General features: G+C 33.0%; 1 protein-coding gene across 2 annotated transcripts in view; it reads left to right on the plus strand.

Moving 5' to 3' along the window:
• The window catches only part of LOC124359185 (repetitive organellar protein-like), a 46,281-nt gene extending 39,369 nt beyond the window's left edge, over positions 1 to 6,912 (plus strand). For both annotated transcript variants that reach the window (XM_046811721.1, XM_046811720.1), the window contains exons 11-12: positions 3,509 to 3,632; positions 5,816 to 6,912. In XM_046811721.1, coding sequence (XP_046667677.1) covers positions 3,509 to 3,632; positions 5,816 to 5,935 — 244 coding nt within the window. In that variant the 3' untranslated portion in view covers positions 5,936 to 6,912. The remainder of the gene's footprint in view (positions 1 to 3,508; positions 3,633 to 5,815) is intronic.
• The last annotated feature ends 15,890 nt before the right edge of the window (positions 6,913 to 22,802 follow it).

Raw genomic sequence — 22,802 nt, forward strand, 5'->3', positions numbered from 1 at the left:
TGAATGGTATTAAAATACACTGATTTAATGAATACTTAATGAACCTAATAGAGTCTAAATTGTGATTTTTGGTGGATTGGTCAATTTTACTCTGTCCTACAATTGTATTGAGACAGGAACTAGAGTTCTCTGTGTAGAGTCCACTTTGAAAATAATGTGGTGTATCTGAGTTAACTTCAAACCTAAGATTTAATTTTAATTGTGGGGTGAACGAGTTTAAAAAGTAGTAATTATACACATACAGATAGAATATAAAAAACTAAAAAATCCAAATATAGTTAAAAATGTGTTTACTATAATCATAGAAACTAAACCCCAAAATATCAAACAAGAGTTCTGAAACACCTGGTATACTAATTCAATACCGGTCTTGGAAAAATTCTATCATAAGCCTTGTAAATTTTTTTTAAAGAAACCTCCATCTCTTGAGTTTTCATGTGACCTTATTTGCTGGATCAAGTACTATCTTTTAGAGAAGGCATTTAGAGCACAGTTTGATGGTGTATATTTTGAGAGTTTGTTTCTAATTCAGGAGTGCCTCAAGACTCTTAAGTGGGTTGAATCAACAACAACCCTTTAAATCTCAGTAAAGTGGTGATTGTTACTCATACTTGGAAACCATCTCTCATTATTATTTAGGAGTTTTGGAGCAATATGATCAAGAGAAAGAATTTGAAAATAAATTTCTTGTATAATGCTTTACAGATCCTAGATCCAAAACCACTATGAGAATGTCACCATTATCTATAGTCGATTCCATGTTTACCATGCAGGACAAGTCTACTTGGAAACCATCTCTCATTATTATTTAGGGGTTTTGGAGCAATATGATCAAGAGAAAGAATTTGAAAATAAAGTTTCTTGTATAATGCTTTACAGATCCTAGATCCAAAACCACTATGAGAATGTCACCATTATCTATAGTCGATTCCATGTTTACCATGCAGGACAAGTCTGATGGGAAAAAGTCGTCTAATACATTCATTTGGTAACATTTGTTTAGTATTATACAGGTTACTTCAATTGCCTCATGATCTGCATGAATTTGTTTAAAGTATATTTTACTAAATGCTGTAGATGGAGGTTATATTGGTCACTGTTAAATTACATGAAAAACATAAAACCAATATTTAAGACTTTTATTGTTTTGTGAAGCCTTTCGATAGCGAGGCTATCTTCTTTTTTTGATGATGTGTCTGAAGAAGATAGCCTTGTTATTGAAAGGCCTCACAAAACAATAAAAGTCTTAAATATTGGTTTTATGTTTTTCATGTAATTTATATTTTACTACTTATAGTTAACAATACAAATATTCATATATGTGTGTTTTTTTATCTGTGATGCCTTTTCACAATAAAAAGGTAATAAAAAAAATGAGCTTCCCACAAAACTGTCAAAATAGACATGAAAACAATGATGAAAACTCATGAAAATCAGTATTATAATAAGGAAACCATATGTAATCCACACCGCATTGAAAGTTACATTACAGAAACATTAAAATATGATTGATACTTAAATTGACATACTTTGACATAACTGAAGTTCATATGTTATACTTCAAATTTTTAATGCAGTGTATAAAGGAGCATGGCCCAGGAAATTAATGTTTTCAGAATGACTAGCTTCACTGGACCTCTCATTTTGAAAACATGTCTTATGGAGTATTGCACAGTGAATGTGGAATTGAGCAAAGAATACCCTGGGGTTACAAGAGGTAATAATCAAGGCTGCACAAAGAAAATTCTCTTTCTGGGTGGTATGAAAGTTTCCTGAGCTGATTTGAAATATGTGGAAAAGTAGCATAGTTGTTTATCTCTTTTAGCTTGTCATACAGATTTTGTTGTATTTATACAGTGTTTCATTTCATTAGTTTGTACTTACGGACCAAGTTATTAGATATACTAATATTTAAAATGTGAGAAGAGTCAAATTTCTTTGTAACAACTGGCAAGTTTGTATAGACTGTGAAAATGGTATGTTAACTGTGACCTTGTGATTAAAACATATCTGGTATGTTAACTTAAACCTAGCTTCTTTTAAGATCTCATTTCTTTGTAATTTAATAATATACTGGGTATTCAATATCTCTAAAAACATACCACTAATAATGTCAAATGGTTCAACTCAAGAAAGTGAAAAAAGTGGAACTCTGCTCATAAACTCTGTATATAAAAACATAGTATTTAAAAATCATTTCATAAATCTCCACTGGATAAAACCTATTTCTAAAAAAGGCCATTTTAAATTTTAATGTTGTAATGTCTGTTTGGTTCACAAAACATTCTTACTGTAAAAACTTACCATGTCTGGTTCTGGAACACACTATAATAAACCTTAATTATGTCAGTAGTATTGAAACCAACCAGAAGTAAATTAACCCTCCGACTGATAATAAGAAACTACACTAGTTTCTAATAAGAAACCAGAATGATACACTAGTTTTTGTCTTTGCAAAACATTATAACATATATACACTTATTTACAACACAAAAAAGTGTTTTGATAAAAATATAAAGTATGTACTACTACTTTTTTTTTGGCAGTACGCATATCCACATTTGTGTTTGATGGATTCTTTAGGCAAGACAAATATCGGATAACGATCAATTTTTGTCACTGTCACTATCTATTTGTTCACAACTCAACTCTCTTTCCACCTATTAATAGTCATCCAGACTAACCGACAACAAATCTACAAAGAAACATCATAATGCACTCCATTTTCAGATATGTTACTTTCATCATCAGAACTAATATTTTCATCATCCAATAGTTCACATATATCAATTCGATAACAGGATTACCCATTCCACAATATAACAATCAATCATGAACAACTATATTACAAGCCTTCATAATAACCTAGCAACAAAGAACGTCAAGGCTATGCAGCATGTTACCAGTTGCATAGTCTATCAGCCATATGCTGTGCAGCATTTGAATCTATATCAGCTGACAACGAGTAATATTACGAATATAAACCATATAAAATGAATTAGTATTTATGGGTAGAGGATTCGACTGGTGGAAGTTATGTCTTTATAACTTATACGGTTTTCACTTAATAATATCCCTCCTGTATTTTGCAGTCACCGGACTCTCAGGAATATGTTTGACGTTTTAAATATGAGTTTTTCTATTGCCAAGTTTCAATTTGGCAAGTTTTGTATGGAAATAAAAGATTCTAATCCTTGAAACCTGAAACGTGCTTAATTTCTGACATAGCAATGTAAAATATTCAAAATTCTGTTATCATTTCAATTTGTTACTCTTATTAATTATATAAATGTATAATTAATCAATTTTAGACATTTAAAAATGAATTTAAATTATTAAAATAGAAAAATTAAATATATTAAATAAATCACAATAAGTTATAATAGTACTGTATACGATTTATGATAAAATGGTTTAGTTACAACATAAAACATATCAAAAGATATGCATGTATAGTTGTACAAGTTTAAATTACTCATACAGATGTATAACTGTATATTATTTTTAGGTCTGCCACAATTTCTCCCCATAGCTCTCAACAGCTGGATGTGGACAATGATAAAGTAGATTCATCCCTGAGTCATAAAAGGAAAGCTCTCGATGATGGTGAAACAGGATTGGATACACCTCAAGTAAGTATTTTTAGTAAGATTGTTAAAACACTATATAACATAAGGGACTAAATTGAGATTAACGATAAATAAATAAATAATTAAAAAAAAAGAAAAAAAAGTTGTGATTTTTTTTAAACAGACCTCGTATGATACACACACAAACACTTTTTATAATGCAATAATAAATGAGAGCCAAACATAAATAATAACAAGTGTATAGCTGAAAGATATTCAGTCAGAATTTTACTGTTTACTGAATAAATATTTGATGTGTTAAAAAATAGAGCGCCATGTTTCAAAAACTGGATTTTCTTCTCTTCCTCACGTGTCAAAAGAACTTGAGACCTAAGATTGCACAGATGAAGAATTTAATTTAACATATGAAAATGAACTTGCAAAAATCAAATTTGACAACAGAAACAAGTTGTATATCAATAAAACACAATTCATTCTAACTGTTCTGGACTTCATGTAATTGAGAAAATTTGGCTATTACAGTAAAATTTGCAGAAATGCAGAAGAATGTAGGCTTTGTGGCCTATAAAATCTCAATGATATGTACGATGCAAACTGCAGAGGGAAGCACCCATCTTGTTCATAGAATTGTAAAACGTATTTAGAAAAAAAGATAACAATAACTACGTACCTTCATCAAACAGTTCAAACTGTAGTCATATACTACTTATTAAAAGTCAAAACTATAGTAGTGTATGACTACAGCTTGAACTGTTTGAGGAAGGTATGTAGTTATTGTTAATAGTCAGTCCGCAGTTCAGGGCTATATAATATGGAAATTAAAAAAGAGATCTTTAAAATAGCTACAGGGGAAAATTAAACTATCAGAAATAAAAGAGTGCAGAGAAAGAGACAAAATATACTTCTAGTTCTTAAAATAACGTATTTTGTTCTAAGACAGCTTTTGTCAAACATCACAATGTTTCTCTTGCTCAGTCCTTGATATTGTTATTGGCCAGTAAGGAGAGATTTATTATCAGCTTCTTTTGTGAATACATGATATACTTTTGCAAATCAGTTCCAGATCTTATTTAAATATGCTCACGGAATCTGCAATCAACCCGTAAAAGACATTTTTGATAGTGTGACGATCTGGATTTGGAACTTCTTTGCTACAGACCTTCACTCTTAAAAAATGGTTATTCACCTGCCAAATTATTGATGGGTAGGAAGATAAGAAGCATTGTGCTCATTTCAGTAGTAAATTTTTGTACATTCCTGATCAAGAGGAACATGTGGGATACAGGAGTGAAGAAATATTTGACAAAAAGACTTGTTACCTGAAAAGAACTTCCAAGAACTTCCTCTTGAAAGTAGGATTTGGAGTCAAAATCATAAGACAAGAATGGTTGTCAAGTCAAAGCTTCAACCCCAGTCATATATCTTATAAAAATGGACGTTTGACTTTATATAAAGCAGAGGATGTCATGTAATGTTATGAAAACATGGGTCTTAAATGTTGATTTGATTACATATACAGTAATTGTATTATGGCTGAAAAACTATTCTCATTGTTTATTTAAATTGTATTAAAACTAGTTATTAGTAAATTTGGTTGTATAAAGAATAACCTTTGAAAGATAAGGAACTCATAGGTCCCTATTTGAAAAGATACAATTTTCTTTAACCTGGTTCATTCAGGTTTCAAGTTCACTTTTGATTTGGTCACACTGTCACTGAAATGTACTAGTTTCTCAAACCTTCTCAAGGTAACGGGATACCTGACACAGCAAGAGAATATCAACATCTCAAACTTCTTACCCTTAGTCCCTCCTATAGTCCAGTCCATAACCCCAAATGAGATGTAAAGTTTCAAATTTTTACTGTACCCAACGTTATTTCATGTAATTTGTTCCTTCCACATAATTTTATGTCACATGTAAGTTCATTATGGTGTGTCGGTGTACCACCATAATCACAATCTTCATGTTATTCAAAATTCAATTCGATTTTTGAAACCTGGTCTTTTAGCTGGAATTTGGTTTCTAAAATATAACTGTTTTCTTCCTCACTACTCATACTTATACTGTGGTTGTTTACTTCAACCACAACCTTGTAAACATTATATGGAAATGTAACTTAATCTCATATCAGTGTTTGTTTGAATATAAACATTTTACATGTAAACAATTAGTACCAAGTGAATTTATTTTATTTTTTATATGGCTGAATCCATTATGTTTCAGACCCACAAAAAGCTGAAGTTGGGTGAAGTGGAGATGAAGGAAGCAAAGAGTGTTCTAAAACATAAAATGGCTGACATGTTGAACGTTCTACACCCAGACACAAGCAATGAAGCATCTTAGCATCTCTTGTCAGCCCTAGGGCTATGTTGTGTACAAAAACAGCAAGAGGAGGTTAGGTTGTTGTGTCTGCAGCTACGAGATGGTGGAAACAAGGATTAATAGTTTTATTGTCAATAGAAATTAGGAACGGTAATCTAACACATACTTGGGTATTTTACAGAGTTTCCTTCCTATGGTAAAATTCAGGTAATTCCAAGTAGTATTGTTTATCCTATGTGATACGGAGACTCTCATGGAAAAACTTCATGTACAGATTAAGTTTTAACTTTTATAGTGTGAAACCTACTAGCGTAGTCTGTTTTTTGTGGCAATATAGATTTTTTACATCATCAGTTTCAAAGAATCCCGGTGGAATCCCAAGTTAATTTTATTTATTAGTTCTTGTAAATACAAGTGATTTATTTTATCTAGGAGTATTGTAGTGAGTCCATACATTTCATCTTGACACTCACTGAATAACAAGTATTATAATGGCACTTTCTTTTCTATAATATTAAATTAGTTATTTATTTAATTGTTTTTAAACATTAATAAACCAATAACTGTTGGTCTAGTGAATTTAAATGTTATAATAGTTTTTGGATTACCTATTGTATCCTAATTTATAAAAATCTACGAATTACTTTTTAAATTGACGATAAAGCAATGTATAAAAGCACCATATTAAATTGTCTAACCATATGCATTTAATTGTTATAAAACTAATTTCTTTAAGTTTAAAGAAAAACTGTTTTCTAGTTTAGCCTTATTTGTGTAAACTTCCATAGACTATTGATTTTGTGCATGCACTTGATACGTGGTCAGTACTTATGACACCATGTACATTTGTTAGTTTATAATGCTGAACGTTTTAAGATATGTAATGACATATCTTACTTATTGGAATGGACATTTTTATTTATTTAGTCTCTAAAAATTGTTATGTAACATTGATTTCCTTAAATTTAGTCCTCAAAATATATTAGATTTGTATTGTGTGTTCGGCTACTTTTAATTAGCTGTTATTATTACCTGATTTAAATTCCCATCACTCATCTGTTTTACTCAGTATTGAGCAAGAGATTGCTGACTGGGTGTTTGTAAAGGTTTTGCTTACTGTATTGTTACATAATTGTATCACCCGTGTTAGATCATTTTGAGCTATAACATGACAGTATTTTTAGCACTATGATAGCTTCATCTTACAAAGTGCTAATCTTATTTTGTACTCGTTATGTATGTAAAAATAATAGTATTTATTAAAATGATTATATTTACTTATTACAATACTATAATTTCTTGGTTTTGTACGGTGATTTTAGTTTATATTATTTTATATACATATTTGGTATTAATAGAAAGGACTTGCACTCTAGATGTGCCTTTTGTTGATTTGTAATACATCCACCAATAGGGTTTCCAAAGTTACAATGTTATCTTATTAATATGTTCACTTAGTTTAAAATAGCTGATTACTGAAACTCACATGTCGCTTAAGCAGTAATTCTCAATTGTTTAATTAACTTAATGATAATAATATTAATATCTTTATTGTCATATTAATATATTATAATCCTTGACAAATTATAAGTACAGCATTTTGCACTGAAAAGTGCAAAGTCAAGATATAGTTTATGGTAACTAATTGGTTGTCTATTTTATTTAATGTTGTACAATTGAAGTTTATGAACAAAATGTGAATGTGGTTGGAAGTAAAGAATTAGATAATGGCTTTCATTGGTATTTACAGGACAGCATATTTACAGTAGATGAAGGACTAAACAAATCTGGATCAAAAGGTTGGAATATCTTCAAGTGACCATCACTTATATCAGGAATGTTTGGTGGAGTATCATTTACAAAAGATATGCCTATGACATCTCCGTCATTCAACAGGAAATTGCTTGCAAAGTTGCACTTAGAATTGCTAGTACTATATTAATAGTTTCAACACCAATGTTACTTTAGTTTATTTGACCCATTGCAATCATTAGTAACGATCTATGACGATGGTGGGGTAATATTACTTCTTGTTCAAACAATATTTTCCCATAAAAATATAAATATTCAACAGTTATAATGCTGAATGAATAAAATTATACCACATTATCAAAGGTTATGACACCCATATCATAGGCTGGACTTGAAAGTGTGAAAACGTAAATTAAGAACTTGCTGCATTAGTGGCTATAGAATAATATTAAACTTCAATATTTTTATCCTATAATTATGGGAAGTATTTAATTATAAAGATATATTGATATGCATCATAATTTTGTAATATTTCATAATATACACTTATGTTTTATAAAGTAGTATCCATCTTCTTCAGGTGTCAAAACCTAAACCTAGTATGTGTTTCAGTTCTTGTAAAGTAACAATGGTAGAATCCTGTTCTCCTGTCAAATCATACATTGTCATAAAGAGCTTTAGATAAAGTCTTGTGCAAATTCACCAAGTTCGCATTAGTAATAGTTTCATACTAACAGCCATTAGAATGTAGTAACAATCAAACAGAGCAGTTTTTATGTTTTTCCAATTTAAGTAAACACAGAATCACTAGTTTAGTTTAAAGTTGTTGTCAGATATTATGTAACCAGGCACCTTTTTGTAAACATGTTGTCAAGGCCATAGCAGTTGAGGTGTCAGAACAAGTTACGTACAGTGTAAAAAAAACTTGACAGTCAGTAACACGAGGGTATCTACAAAAATAAAGCAAAGCCAAGGCTCTTTGTACCGTGATGACCAACTCTCGATAGATCTCACTTGGCAAATTTGCGGGACTCGATTGGATATATCGTTGTTGAGCCCCTATATAATGTGTTAAAATTCTACATCTACTAAAAAATGATTTGATGATTCTTAGCTATGTTTTCCAAAAGAAATCATTCTTTCTTAGTTGTTTTATTATATAAACTTGTAGTTCAAGAAACGAGACGTAATGCTTTCAGCATATTTCTTCTGCCAAAAATGGTTTTCCCCCCTTGGTCAGGACAGATTTATTAGTGATAAAATTGTGGATGATAATATACATTATTTCTTAAAAAAATATTTTTCCATGGTCTCCTCTTCCATGTAACTTGAACAGTGCAATGCTATGCCATAAGTTGTCATAGTCCCTAAATCCTTCTAGTATTATCAAAAGTATAATTTCTTTTATTTTCTAAAGAATTACTACATTAGAACAACATTTTATGATTTCATTTGTTATACTTACAAGATTAATTAATTACTCTTATACATGGCATAAAAGCATCACAATCGTTTTTCATTTTATTTCACAGTTAAATTTATCAAATTACATAATGCACTATGTTCAAGTTATATTAATTTATGCTATCATTATTAACTTGAAAGTTATCGATTCTATAAAGCAACTATTGTTATTCTCTAAATTTTATTATTAAAAAAATAAAATATAACAGTCATGTATAATATGATGATTTAGTAAGTTACTAAATGCTCTAACAAAAAACTCTGAAAAAGCTCCCACCCTATTGACAGGTTTCCCTTTGCTCCATTCAAAACCACATTACACTCGGCTCCATTCAGCCAAATTTAAATATAGAGAATAATCAAGATAAATGGACAAACTTTTTCATCATTAAAAATGTATATAATTTACAAATTTATTGCTCACTAAACTGGTCTGCTGAATTTACAAAAATTACCCTGCACAGAATTTAATGTACAAGTCTCTTTTTTTATACACATATTTTTTATATAGTGTGTTTTTATTTTAAAACACACTATAAAAATAGATATAAGAAAATCTGTAATTCTTTTAAACAAACAATTGCTATTAGCATAATATTTAGTAGTATAAACGACTCGGTGGAGCAAAGTGGTATGGTTAACTCAATCCTCTTTTTAATAATTTTTAAAGGAGAGGCTGGTTTTCTTTTAAGCCTTATTTCTGTCCATCCTTATGGGCCACTGGCCTGTATGAGGATCTTATAGAACAGAATAAGGAGAAGAGTTGATACAGTACAAGGTCAGTGGTACTGATAAAAGTCTATGGTCATAGACACAATTTGATCCTGTGCTACCACTAACTCAGATTCAAAGTTCGTCGTAGACTGTGCAGCCATTGACACTTCATAACACAGCACTCTGAAACAGCATTGAGTTGAACATACATTTGTTCCCCAGCCATTTGAACGCTTGACCATTTGGTATTACATTTTCACTTGGCACAGAGAGTTCCCCTTTTAGGCCAAATGGATCTATCATCAATGTCTGAGGAACTGTTTATAAATTTTCATTCAGTTACAAATGACACAGGTGTTCATAAAGGAGATATAATTGAAGTTGCAGGCTCAATTGTCTTATTAATGAAGCTGGGATAAGCAAAAGGAATGTGCTTGTAAAGCATGAAGGGCATTCCGTTTCCCTACTTTAAAATCTATTGCAATAGATTTTAATTGACTACTTGTACAAAACTGGATTTTGAAATTTTTGAAGTAATTGTTGGATTAATGGGAAACAACTATAGTTACAGATATAGTAGATGGTTTCTCTATAGTTTATAAGCCATAAAGTTCTTCATAGATTTATTATTCTTCTGTTAAATTATGCTCATTCAAATACAATTAAAAGCAGGAGTATGAGAATAGTCAGTGTTCTAAACATTCACATTGAATCTGGTTTTCTATTATTGCTACTACAGAAGTTACCTTGAGGCTTAATATCTAACAGCTGTCAATACTTTTGCAAATACAACACTGAGAGGTATAGGGAGGTTGTCAGAAACCTTGATATATTGTTGCAGTGCACTAAACACAGTATGAATCGTGTTTAAACAGTATCTGACCTTAATCAAGATGGGGTCATTATCAAGATGCTTTAGCAAGTGATCTCCTTCAATATAGGGACATTCCAGCGCTTCTGAAAGTTTTAGAAGCATGCCTTGAAGCTCTCTTTTTAAAATTGACTTAAATAAGCTGGTACATTTTGTATTCTATCATTCCTGGTCTCAAATCAAGACTCTTTAAGCCTTTAAGGAGTGCGTGTAAACTATACATAATGAGTAAGGACGTCATATGACGTATATTCTTATAGTGGCCCAAAGGAATATGGACGTCTTATGACGTTTAGCCTCTGTATTTTTGTATTATTGTAAATGCGATGCTATTACTGATTGCCATTAAGTAGATTTGTCTGTAAAGTGGTTCCATCTATCGGCAACATACTTAACTTAACTTATGTTTGTGCTCGGATTCACTTGTAATCTGATTTTACCACCAGATCGCATTAGCCACCTGTTAGAGGCCACTGACTCAAGGTCGCCTTGAGCGTGCATCGCTTTGCTGTCAGAATATGCCACCACATTATACTAGCCATTCCTTGTATACTGCATATTGTGGCCATATTTAGAGTGACATATTTGTTGAGCAACCATCTAGTTTGTTACTGTTGTCTAAATGGCAGACAGTATTGATTGACTCTGCCGTAGTGAGGAAATGAAGACATTTGATTTTGAAAAAGTACTGAAATATTGACTTGTAGAACAGGTAGTTTTTATTAAGCTTTCAAATGTAAATAAACATTTTTTAAGAGATTTTAATTTTTTACTCCTTTTGGTAATTTTTTGGATTTTATCCATTACTCATGCCTATCAAAAGAAGACGTCATATGACGTCCATACTCCTTAAAGGGTTAAGGGGCATCTTGAAGTGAGGGAACAACTAGAAATCAAATCAGGGGAGTAGGGAGTCTGATGTAAGATGAGAATGCGGTTTTCTTTCCAAGAAGTTTTTGATAAAGTGGGAAGAATACGATGTAGTATTGTTCTGATGAGTCTTCCAAGATTTTGTAGTCCACAAGTCAGGACATTGATGCCACACTGTATTATGTGGGCAACATAGAACTTTTATAAATTTCTCTTTAATGATAGTCTGCCATTGGGTGCGTACTATGATGAACTAATCAATTTCAGTAAAAACACTCCAAACAATATGACCTTGATTTTCCTTGAATGGTGCTTTCTGATCTTGCTATTCCTGATGAAGCAATGTCACATGTATCCACTGTGATGACTACTCTTTGGTTGCTATAACTTCCCATACATCCACAATTTAACACCTGTATAGCTGTTTTGAGAAAAATAGGGTCATTCTTTGTGCATTCTAACTTATCTGGAGCAATTTCAAGATGCAACTGTTTTTGTTCAGCTGACAAAAATTTTGCTTTATCTCTGCAAATGACCAGATTTTCTATTTAAAATCAAATAAACAGAACATTGCTGATGCTTATCTCTGTTTTTAGTTCATACATAGTAATATGTTGATCCTCCATCACTAAACTGTGAACTTTATCAATAACTGTGTCATTTCAACTTGTTGCTGATCTTCCAGAATGAGGTTCACAGTCCACTGAAGTGCAGCAATCTTTTAAACCTGTATCAATATATTATCTGTGTCACATTTAAAGCGTTTTCTCTTTGACAAAATCCGACCAAATACGATTGTTTCACGTGTTTCATCATACTGGTCAGAACACAATATAATGAGCACTCGGTAAGAGTTTGATGTTTAATTGCTTGTAAGTGACTGACATAATGTCGAGGTCACATGACTTATCAGTGCATACACATCTGGATCCTTGCATAATAGATAATAAGGCTAAATCCTCTTTGAATACACTTCGTTATTGGGAATTTTATTCATGCTATTTCCAACTCATTACATGCTATTGTGATCTCACTTGTTCTTAGTTCTAAAACTAATTTTTATAAAATTTGGTATCATAATTATTGTACTTTTAAAATTACATTTTATTTTTAAATATGTAGTTATAACCTAGTACGTCTTGTTACCTTATTATATCAATATTTTACTGTATTATTAAAGGAAGAAATTATATGCTAATATGTCTTGTCTATTAGATATATTGTTTTAGTTTAAACTAAATTGATTTGTATAATAAGTTTGGTTTATACAATGTTCATTATATTAGAGATATTAATATTAATGAAGATCAATAAATTAAACAGTAGTACTTCTTTAAAATATTTATGCCTGTTTAACCTGTTATAATGTTTTATAAGGTTTGTAACATATTTTATGTATTTACAATGTTTGTAATAACTGTATGTTTTGTAAATGTGTAAATAATTACTCTAATTTAATTAGGAAGTGCTTTTGCTCATATTGAGCTATTTACATTGAGTATTTCTTAATTAAAGTTGAATTTAAAAATAAAATTATTTTTCTTACCCGCTTCAGTGATGAGAGTGATTATTTGAGCTTATCATTTATGTTTAATCCATTTAGACTTAGGTATTATATGAAGAAAATATTTACCTGATAAGTTCCTTATACAACCTTTATTGTGTTTTTAAACACACTGATCATCGATTTAAAGTTTATACGATAAAATAGTAATAGTGTTATAGTGTTTATTTCAATTGGCAAAACTCAATTGACAATGTAAATTAAAGTTTGAAGTATTGTAAAAATTATAGTTATACAAACATCTACATCCCATCAGTTGTTAGAAGACATCATTTATAGCTATCAATTTCCTGTCCATTATCAAACTTAAAAAATTAAAAAAAAATTAAAAACTTAAAAATTCAATAGAAGTTGATGATCAAAACAACAGTTGTAGAATTAGTGCAGTCATTGAAGCGAAAAATACGGTCTTACCTCCGAATTTTTTTACTGTGAACTGATTTGCATGACATTTTTGAATTAGGCTCATCTTACCCTTAACTTCAAAAGTGAAAATGATCTGAACTCCGCCTATTATTTTTAAGGGGTGTAAACAACCCCTTAATGGGAAAATTGAAATTGAGCCATTTTATCGCTAGAAAACATGTATAATAGTAAGTGGTGAAATTGTAAAGTGTTTTCTAACACAATTACCTCATATTAAAATCATTTTCAACCCCTTGAAAATCTTACAACCTTTGCAAACAACCCCTAAATTGAAAAAATCACAAAAAAATACTTTGGTATGACATAAAAAGATGTAAGTATAGAATAAGTAATATTTTATATTCTCTATAATAATTATCAAATATTTAACCCCCTTTCAACCCTTGAAAACTACCCCTTGATAAAAAACAAAAAAAATTTTTGTAAAATAAAAAGGATTTAAATATTATTCCACACTCTCAAAATGATTATCATATTCTTAAGCTTTTCTACCCTTAAAACTACCCCTAAATTAAAACAGTAAATATATATGATTATATATTTAAAAATAATTTAATTTAGAGTAAAAAATTACCATTTATTGAATAAATTATTTACAAATTATATAAAATTCACTCAAATGTGTTATATATACATATAAGAACGTTGGTATGTATTCATGCCTACGTTTCAAAAATATGTGAGCCATATTATGTATATATGTACACATTACAATAGTTTTGGGTCTCTATTATACTGCGTACTTTCACATTGCTCCAGATATTCACACTCCGAAATTTTCAGTTACTAAGTAGAAAAAAAATATGATAAGTTTTTGGACCATAACTCCTTCAATTTTCATGCTATCACAATTTATAAAAAAACCATTGTAAAGGTAATTAAGAGAGCTACAATATCCTTCATTGCAATATGTAGTAAAAAAACCTTTTTCTCAAACGGTGAAGGGTTAAAGGGCTTAAGAGAGGCTGTGATTGCGCTGCCACGCGCTCTTTAAACAAATTTTTCATTCTTACACTTTTATACGTATATGTCGTCATTTTGGAGATATTATGAAAAAAGATGGTTTTCTTTTTAATTTGAATTTTTTTTAATCATGACTTTTTTTGAAAAATATGTATCCTGAAGCACCCAAACTGATAAAATCTATCAAACTCTTCATAATAAAGTTAGTTCTAGGCGGAATACGATTAGTTTTAATTTTGGTGGAAATGGCACTTATGAAACTCATTGATTTAAAAGAAAAAACATTAGATGCTCCTCTTCAGTTGCTATCTAATCGCCGATGAGTCCGGACCGCTTATCTACAACGTCCCGTCTTATCTGATTACACGATTCAGCCTGCCTAGTTGAGGTTATACCTGTCGTTAATTTATTTTTCATATTGCTATCTTTATAAACCTTTTTTATTACAATGTCGGAAAGGTGTGATAAGTGTGGAACCGTTTTTCTTGCTAATGACGTTATAGCCAAGTGCGTTGAGTGCAAACGTTCATTTCACCCCGCGTGTTCGCGTGCTGGTTCGTCGCAAAATTTCACGAAAGGCAAACATAAGTCTTGGAAGTGTGATACATGCTTTGAAGAAAACGCCTCTTTATCGTCTGTTCGTAGCAACGAAGAAATGGATATTAAGAAATACATGGCCGATCTCCTTCAGTCTCTAAAAAAAGACATTAATAAAAACACGGATGATAAAATCAAAACTGTTTTAGAATCCGTTAACTGTTTATCGGCTGAGCTAAAAAACTTGCAGTGTAGTGTGACTGAGTTACAGAACTCTCACCAGAAGATGGAAGATCGCTGTGACGACCTCCAAAGAACGAACAACAAATTGAAAGAGGAGGTGCGAGATTTACACCTTCAGCTGCAAGACATCGAGCAGCATTCACGCTCAGCCAACATAGAGATCATCGGGCTTCCAGGAACACACGGGGAAGATATATATTATTGCCTACAAAAGATCGCTCACGCCATTAATGTCCCCTTCAAGAGAGAAGACTTCTCGATTGCCCACCGGCTGCGCCTGTACTCTAAAAAGCATGTCCATCCGCCGATAATCGCGCAGTTCGTCTCTAGGAAGATGAGGGAAGAGTGGTTGACGGCTGCAAGAAGAATGAGAAATCTAAACGCTTCTGACATTGACTCAGCGCTGAACAACAGCCCAGTGTTCATCAACGAACATTTAACTGCGCATAACAAGGCAATTCTCGGGCGAGCACGGCGACTACAGCGAGAAAAGAAGATTAGTTCGATTAGAACATAGTTCGTCAGTCAACGTGACAAATATCAACTTACTTTTCCATTTATGATACATAATTTACTCATGTTTTGAAATTATTGCTTAGTGTTGCCAGTCATTATTTCAACATTATTCAATTTAGGTGATATAAAAAGCACACTTTCAGTGGTGAACTGAGTAGCTACTGATTTGTGAGCTGTTTGCTTTCTCGTTGTTGCATTTCACAAAGTATAGTTTTGAGATATAAAATACAGTACATTCTTTGTATTATGTCTACTTCCTGTCCTGTTTGCGTAAAAAAAGTCTTAGATACAGAAGAAGGCTTGTGCTGTGATGCCGAGTGTGAGAGATGGTTTCACAGAGAATGTGTAAAGATGTCTAAATCTGAATACCAACGATTTAGCAACGACAACAATACAAAATGGTATTGTCATAGAACTGACTGTAAAAAGACACTGGCAAGCCCAATAGATGCCAAGCTGGATACCATTCTCTCTAAGTTGTCTTCCCTTGCCACTAAAACAGAACTCTCAGAAGGACTACAACTTATAAAAAAAGACCTGGAATTGGTGACCTCCAAATTACTGGAACTTGAGCCTCGCTTGGCCTATGTTGAATCTGAAATAAGCACTATCAAGGATAAACAGGTAGCGGGTTGTGATCAGCTTTTTGAAGATGTTTTATCCGAATGCAACGATCGTAATCGACGTGCCAAAAATGTTATTGTACATAACATCCCCGAGTCAAACACAACCTCAAAAACTGCGGATGCCGTTTTTGTCCAGGATTTTCTTGCTCATTTGAAATCTAATGTTCAGTATTCAGATGTTCGTCATTTTAGATTGGGGAAAAAAAGGACAAATCGTCCTCTCATGCTTTGTATGCCGTCTGAAGGCACTGCTATTCACATTTTCAAAAACTTCAAGGAAAATGATGTTCCTAATAGCATGCGTGGAATATCAATCTCTCATGACCGCACTCCTCGAGAGAAAAGACATCTGGAGACTCTTCGTGCCACCTTAAAGTCCAAACAGGATGCTGGTGATACTTCCCTAACGATTAGATATAAGAATGGAACGCCTTCTATTGTGCCAAAAAACGAATAAATTCCAACGGTAAACAGCAGCATGTTTCTCTGAATGTTTACTGCCAAAATGTAAATGGTCTTCGTTCGAAGCTTATTGAGTTAAAAAATAGTTTATCTGCATGCCTTGATGATGTTATTCTACTATGTGAAACAAATCTCTCTCCTGATATCCCCGACTCCGAAGTTGTTGGTGATACTGACTTCATTGTTCATAGATGTGATAGGTCTGCTGCTACAAGTCACAAAAGTTCTGGTGGAGGAACCCTACTTGCAGTTCGTAAGAAGCTTTTGTCTAAGCGACTATACTCTGGATTCAACATCGAAAGCGTCTTTGCCCTTGTGAAATTAGGATTTGGTTTTGATCTTCTTCTGGCCTGTGTCTACATCCCCCCTTCAAGTCCTCTTTCTGTTTACCGTGAATTCTGTGATGTGGTTACTGAGACAGTCGAATTGGCAAATTTCCCAAAGAAGACACTCATTTTCGGAGACTTCAACTTGCCTCACTTCGATGTCAATTTACCTGTATCTGGCCTCCCTCAACATTGCAGCGAATACCTCCGTGACATGTCTTCTCTGCACTCTCTCTTCCAGATAAATCATGTTCAGAACCATAGAGGAGTAACATTGGACTTGGTCTTTCATTCTGATAGCGAGGTGCAAGTTAGCAGGGCTAATGATTGGTTGATTAAACCTGAAATTCATCATCCTCCTCTGTCCCTTACTCTTGAGTGCTATATGCCCTCTACTTGTGACAACAGCTACAGCGGCTACAACTTGGGGAAATGTGACCTCCCAGCTGCTTTTACAGTCCTACAGGAGGCAGATATGGGATTTATTCACCAGCCGATCTCAGTTGATGAAAAGTTCGACATTCTGGAAAGTTCCTTAGAGAAAATCGTCAAAAATGCAAGTCCGTTGAAGAAATTTGGTATCTCACGCTTCCCTAGGTGGTTTAATAATGACCTAAAAAAATGCATTATCGAAAAGAAAGCTGCGCATGCACGTTTCAAGAGAAGTTTCAATCTTGCCCATTATTATGAGTTCTCGAGGCTGAGAGATGCTTGTAGGTCGCTGTCTCGTGAATGCCACATTCAATATTTGTCCAATGTTCAATCAAACATATCTTCTAATCCACGAGCTTTCTGGGGACTAGTTAAATCTCAAAGAAATACTCCTGATATGCCATCTAGTCTGCATTTAGATGATGAAGTGGCCAGTGACACAACAAGCATTTGCCAGCTGTTCTCCAGTTATTTCAACTCAGTCTACTCTCCCTCGTTACGAGTTTCACCTAGCTTTAGCTATGCCGTCTTCGATTCTCTTTGTGTCATAACAACCTCAACAGAAGAAGTTCTCAGCAAGCTTAAGAATCTGGACACTACAAAGGGAGCTGGAATTGACAATATACCGCCATCTATGCTTCATCACTGCCGATCTCTCTTAGCTGAACCCCTCACAGTGTTGTTCAATGAATCACTTAACAAAGGAATCTTCCCTAGCTCTTTAAAGTTGGGCTTCATCATTCCTTTACATAAAGCAAATGATCCCAGCGACATACGGAACTACCGTCCAATCACTATTCTGCCGGCAATTGGCAAAGTTTTTGAAAGTATCGTGGTAGATAGACTGAATCCTTTTCTATCCAAAATAATCCATCCTTCCCAACATGGTTTTATGAAGGGCAAGTCTACTGTCTCCAACCTCCTGCTCTTTCAAGAATATGTTTTGTCTGCTTTTCGCAAGAACTACCAAGTTGATACAGTCTACATCGATATGGCAAAGGCCTTCGACAAGGTCGACCACACAATTCTTGTGTCTAAGTTGCTGGCTTACGGAGTGGCTGAACCTCTTTTGTCATGGATCTCTAGTTATCTTCAAAAACGTTCTCTGGTCGTGAGGATTGGTTCCGCCACTTCCACTCAGTTCTCACCTTCTTCAGGAGTTCCACAAGGTTCTTTGCTGGGACCTTGCCTCTTCAATGTCTTTGTCAATGACCTACTAGACAAATTAACTGTAAAGGCCTTACAATTTGCTGACGACCTGAAGATTTTCATCGCTGTGTCTACACCAGAAGACTCTCAAGAAATTCAAAATAGCCTTTCCGGAATTGAGGATTGGTGTGTCAGGAATAACATGTCTGTAAATCCCAGTAAGTGCTCTTGTATAACTTATCACCGCATCAAATCTCCAGTCATATACGTATACTCCATTTCTGGTACATCCATTCCACGGTCCCAGTGTATAAAAGACCTAGGCGTTATATTTGCCAGCGACATGGGATTTTCTGGACATATAGACCACGTCAGTAGCAGAGCAAACAAGATGCTTGGTTTCATAGCAAGATTCTCCAGAGGCATCGACAACCCTTCTGCTCTTCGCTCTCTGTATTGTTCCCTTGTGAGACAGCTTGTGGAATATGCAAGTCCCGTGTGGTCGCCTTACACTGTTGGCAATAGGACGAGACTGGAGGCTCTACAAAGGCGTTTTCTTCGCTTGATTGGTGTCCGGCTGGGTTTTGCCTATCTTGATGTGCCTGTGGAGGAACTGTCCGGCAATCTGAACTTGTCACCTCTTGCCCTGCGACGTGACGTGGCTGATGTTGTCCTTCTCTGGAAGATAGTGAATGGTCGCATGAACTGTCCAGATCTCCTAGCTGAAATCGACCTCAGAATTCCGGCAAACACAAGATCTCGAGATCTGCTGGGTCGAAGATATCACTCAACCAACTTCGACTTCAACAGTCCTTTCGCAAGGTTTATTCGCCTGGGAAATCGGGTTGCGTCTGGGTGTGACCTGTTCTTCGATGGTCTTCACCAGGTTCGCCGGCAGGCCTTCTCTCTTCTTTCTGCTGGGGTTGTACAGGCGCGGACCATCGCGCGGGGAGTGGAAGTTCTCACCAATTAAGCTACTGATTATACAGCAGTGGCCAGCTGTTCAGGAGGAAGGTCACCTCACTTATCGCAGCTCAAGAGTGATTGGAAGCGCCTCTACGGAGTGTCGTGTACTGCAATTTTATATAATAATTTATTTCCCAGCTACTTATTAATTACTCATTTTTAATACTAATATATGGTATTCTTGTTATTGCTAAATTACATAGTTTATTAGCTGTTAATATTAGTTCTCATTGCTTTTATATATTTATTATATTTTATTTATTCCTGTTATTGCACTTTTATATAGTTTATTATTGTTGGTATTTATTATTATATATATTGTATTGTTGTTAGTATCTGGTTTTTGTTAATTAATTGCTGTATTTGCAGAACACATCTTGCAGTTTCATTTTTTTTGTTTCAATAGTTTATATTTTTGTTTACATCTTGTTGTTTATAAGCTTCATAATGTTATTGTATCGCATTCTCTCGATTTATACACTTATTCTTTTTTGTATTTTTATTGCCTTATCGCTTGTATCAGCTATTGTGTAATTTATTGTAAAATGGTTTGTCCGTTAATAAATAAATAAATAAATAAATAAAATAAATTAGTTTCGCCGGATTCTTCAACGGGAAGATCCTTGTCAAGGTGGCTGAGGGTGCTGAGACCGAACGAGTCATTGGACTTGCTGATCTAGACAAATTTGATAAATGAACACTATTCCGGCACAAGGTACACTGTTAATGTATTACTATAGTTTATTGAAATAAGTCGATGAGAGAAAAGTTTTGTTATATTTTAATTATTTATTTTGGGTACAATAGTAACACTTATACTACTTACATATAATATATGTCTACCTAATTTAAAGAAATATTCTTTATTATATTCATCAAATAACAGAAAACTATTATTTCTTATATTACACTGTTTATTCGCTTTGTGTTTACTAGCTTGTTGTTTAAAAGCCTCACTGTAACAAATTATATTAATATAAATTTTAGTCAACCGTTTTAGTATATTAAATATATTAATTAATATGGCACAAAAGTAGGATATTATTTTTAGTTTTTTATTTTTTCGAGATCAGCAGAAGTTTGAATTGTTTACCACTATGAACAGTTATTGTACCAATTTTTTAACGAATTCTCAATGTTAATTTTATTTTTTATAAAGTGTATTTGGACAGAAATACTGTACATAATGCATGTTTACATAATATACACAATAATACATTAGTTTACGATATATATTACAGATTTTTCTTACAAAAACTTGAATTATTCAATCTATTACATTATTGATATAATTGATATAAGTATTTTTTCTTCCAATGTACATTTACGTTTATTACAGATAAAGTAGTCAAACAACCTTCGTTATAATCTATGTTTTAGTTATACCTCATTATAAAATGTAAGTGTATATGTATGTGTATGTGGGCGTATGTGTGTGCATGCGGATGTATGTGTGTACGAGTGTATGCGCATATGCGTGTCAATTACATATATGTAAAGGAAGGCTTAATTTTTAATTTTATCGATATAAGTATAATTTATGTTTTGTTCTTAATGCATGTCTATATAATGCATACGACCACCAATTGTTATAATAATGTATGTATGTGTGTGTGTGTGCGTGCGTGTGTGTGTGGGGTGTGTGTGTGTGTGTGTGTGTGTGTGTGTGTGTGTGTGTGTGTGTTTGTGTGTGTATTACATATTTCTCCTATTGTTAAACAGAAAATTATAAAGTTTGCACAGTTATTTAGAACAGAAGTAATCAAATCAGTTATCTTAATTTAATTTAAGTACAAATGCAATTACCTATCATAAAATAGTTTGATAATAATATTATAAACATTGTTTAAGAATTCCTGTATGTTCTTCTAGCCCTTAAATATCTATACAGTTAAATAATCAAGTTTGTCTAGTTTTAGTAAAATTAAATTATGTGCCTACCTACATTGTTTGCATGCTAAGAATTTAATATACAAGGTGTTAGTTTAATTATACTTTTAATTTTAGAATTTTGTGCTATTTGTAACCTCACTACTATTTTATTGATCGCACATTCATATCATAACTGTTATTATTATTATTTTTTGTATATCTCTTAATTTATTTTTACGTATAATACTCTGTAAAGGTTAATGAGTCCTCAACTGGGTGGGTGGTTTGTGCCGAGGGTCCTGCTCATGAATGGGGAGATGACGGCTGTTTAAATGTAAACCATTGTTTAGAATTATATAATATGCAACAAATTAGTAATTTTTTTCTTAGTCAGGAATTCCATGAAAGCTTAAAAATATTTCATTGTAATATCCGAAGTTATTGTAAAAATTTTAACGAACTTTTAGTATATCTGAATGATATTCCACGCTTGGACATAGTTGTTCTGACTGAATGTTGGTTGAGAGAGGGTGAGGAGGGGGAGGTTTTGGAGGGGTTTGACATTGTACTGACGAACAAGCAACGTAACAGAAATGACGGTGTTATCATTTACTTCAATAAACGCTTATCAGCTACTGCCTCACAAGTAACACTTGGTGACGTCTACGGCATTAACTTAGAATTCAATTACTGCAACAAAACCTTTTACATACTTGCCCTATACCGTACCTTTGACAGTGACTTGGAATTTTTCTTAACTGAACTAGAAAATTATTGTAATCGTTTAGATAAGAGCAAGATGGGAATTATTTTGGGTGACATTAACATCGATTTACTTAAGAATACTTCAACATGCGACAGATACTTAAACTGCTTACTGGGATCGGGATTTGTTCAATGTATAGATAAACCAACTAGAGTGACTAATAACTGCTCGTCATGTCTGGATCACATATTTCTACGTTACTATGACATGAACAATGTACAATCAGCTGTGTTCCAGACTGGCGTGAGCGACCACTACAGTACTGGCCTGACTATCACTGCCACTGCCACATCGCTTCACAATGACAAACTTACTGACGACTCTACTACACAATATTACACTGATAAGCATCTGCTCGGCCGTAATCTC

Source organism: Homalodisca vitripennis, chromosome 4, assembly GCF_021130785.1.
Source record: "Homalodisca vitripennis isolate AUS2020 chromosome 4, UT_GWSS_2.1, whole genome shotgun sequence".
NCBI lineage: Eukaryota > Metazoa > Arthropoda > Insecta > Hemiptera > Cicadellidae > Homalodisca > Homalodisca vitripennis.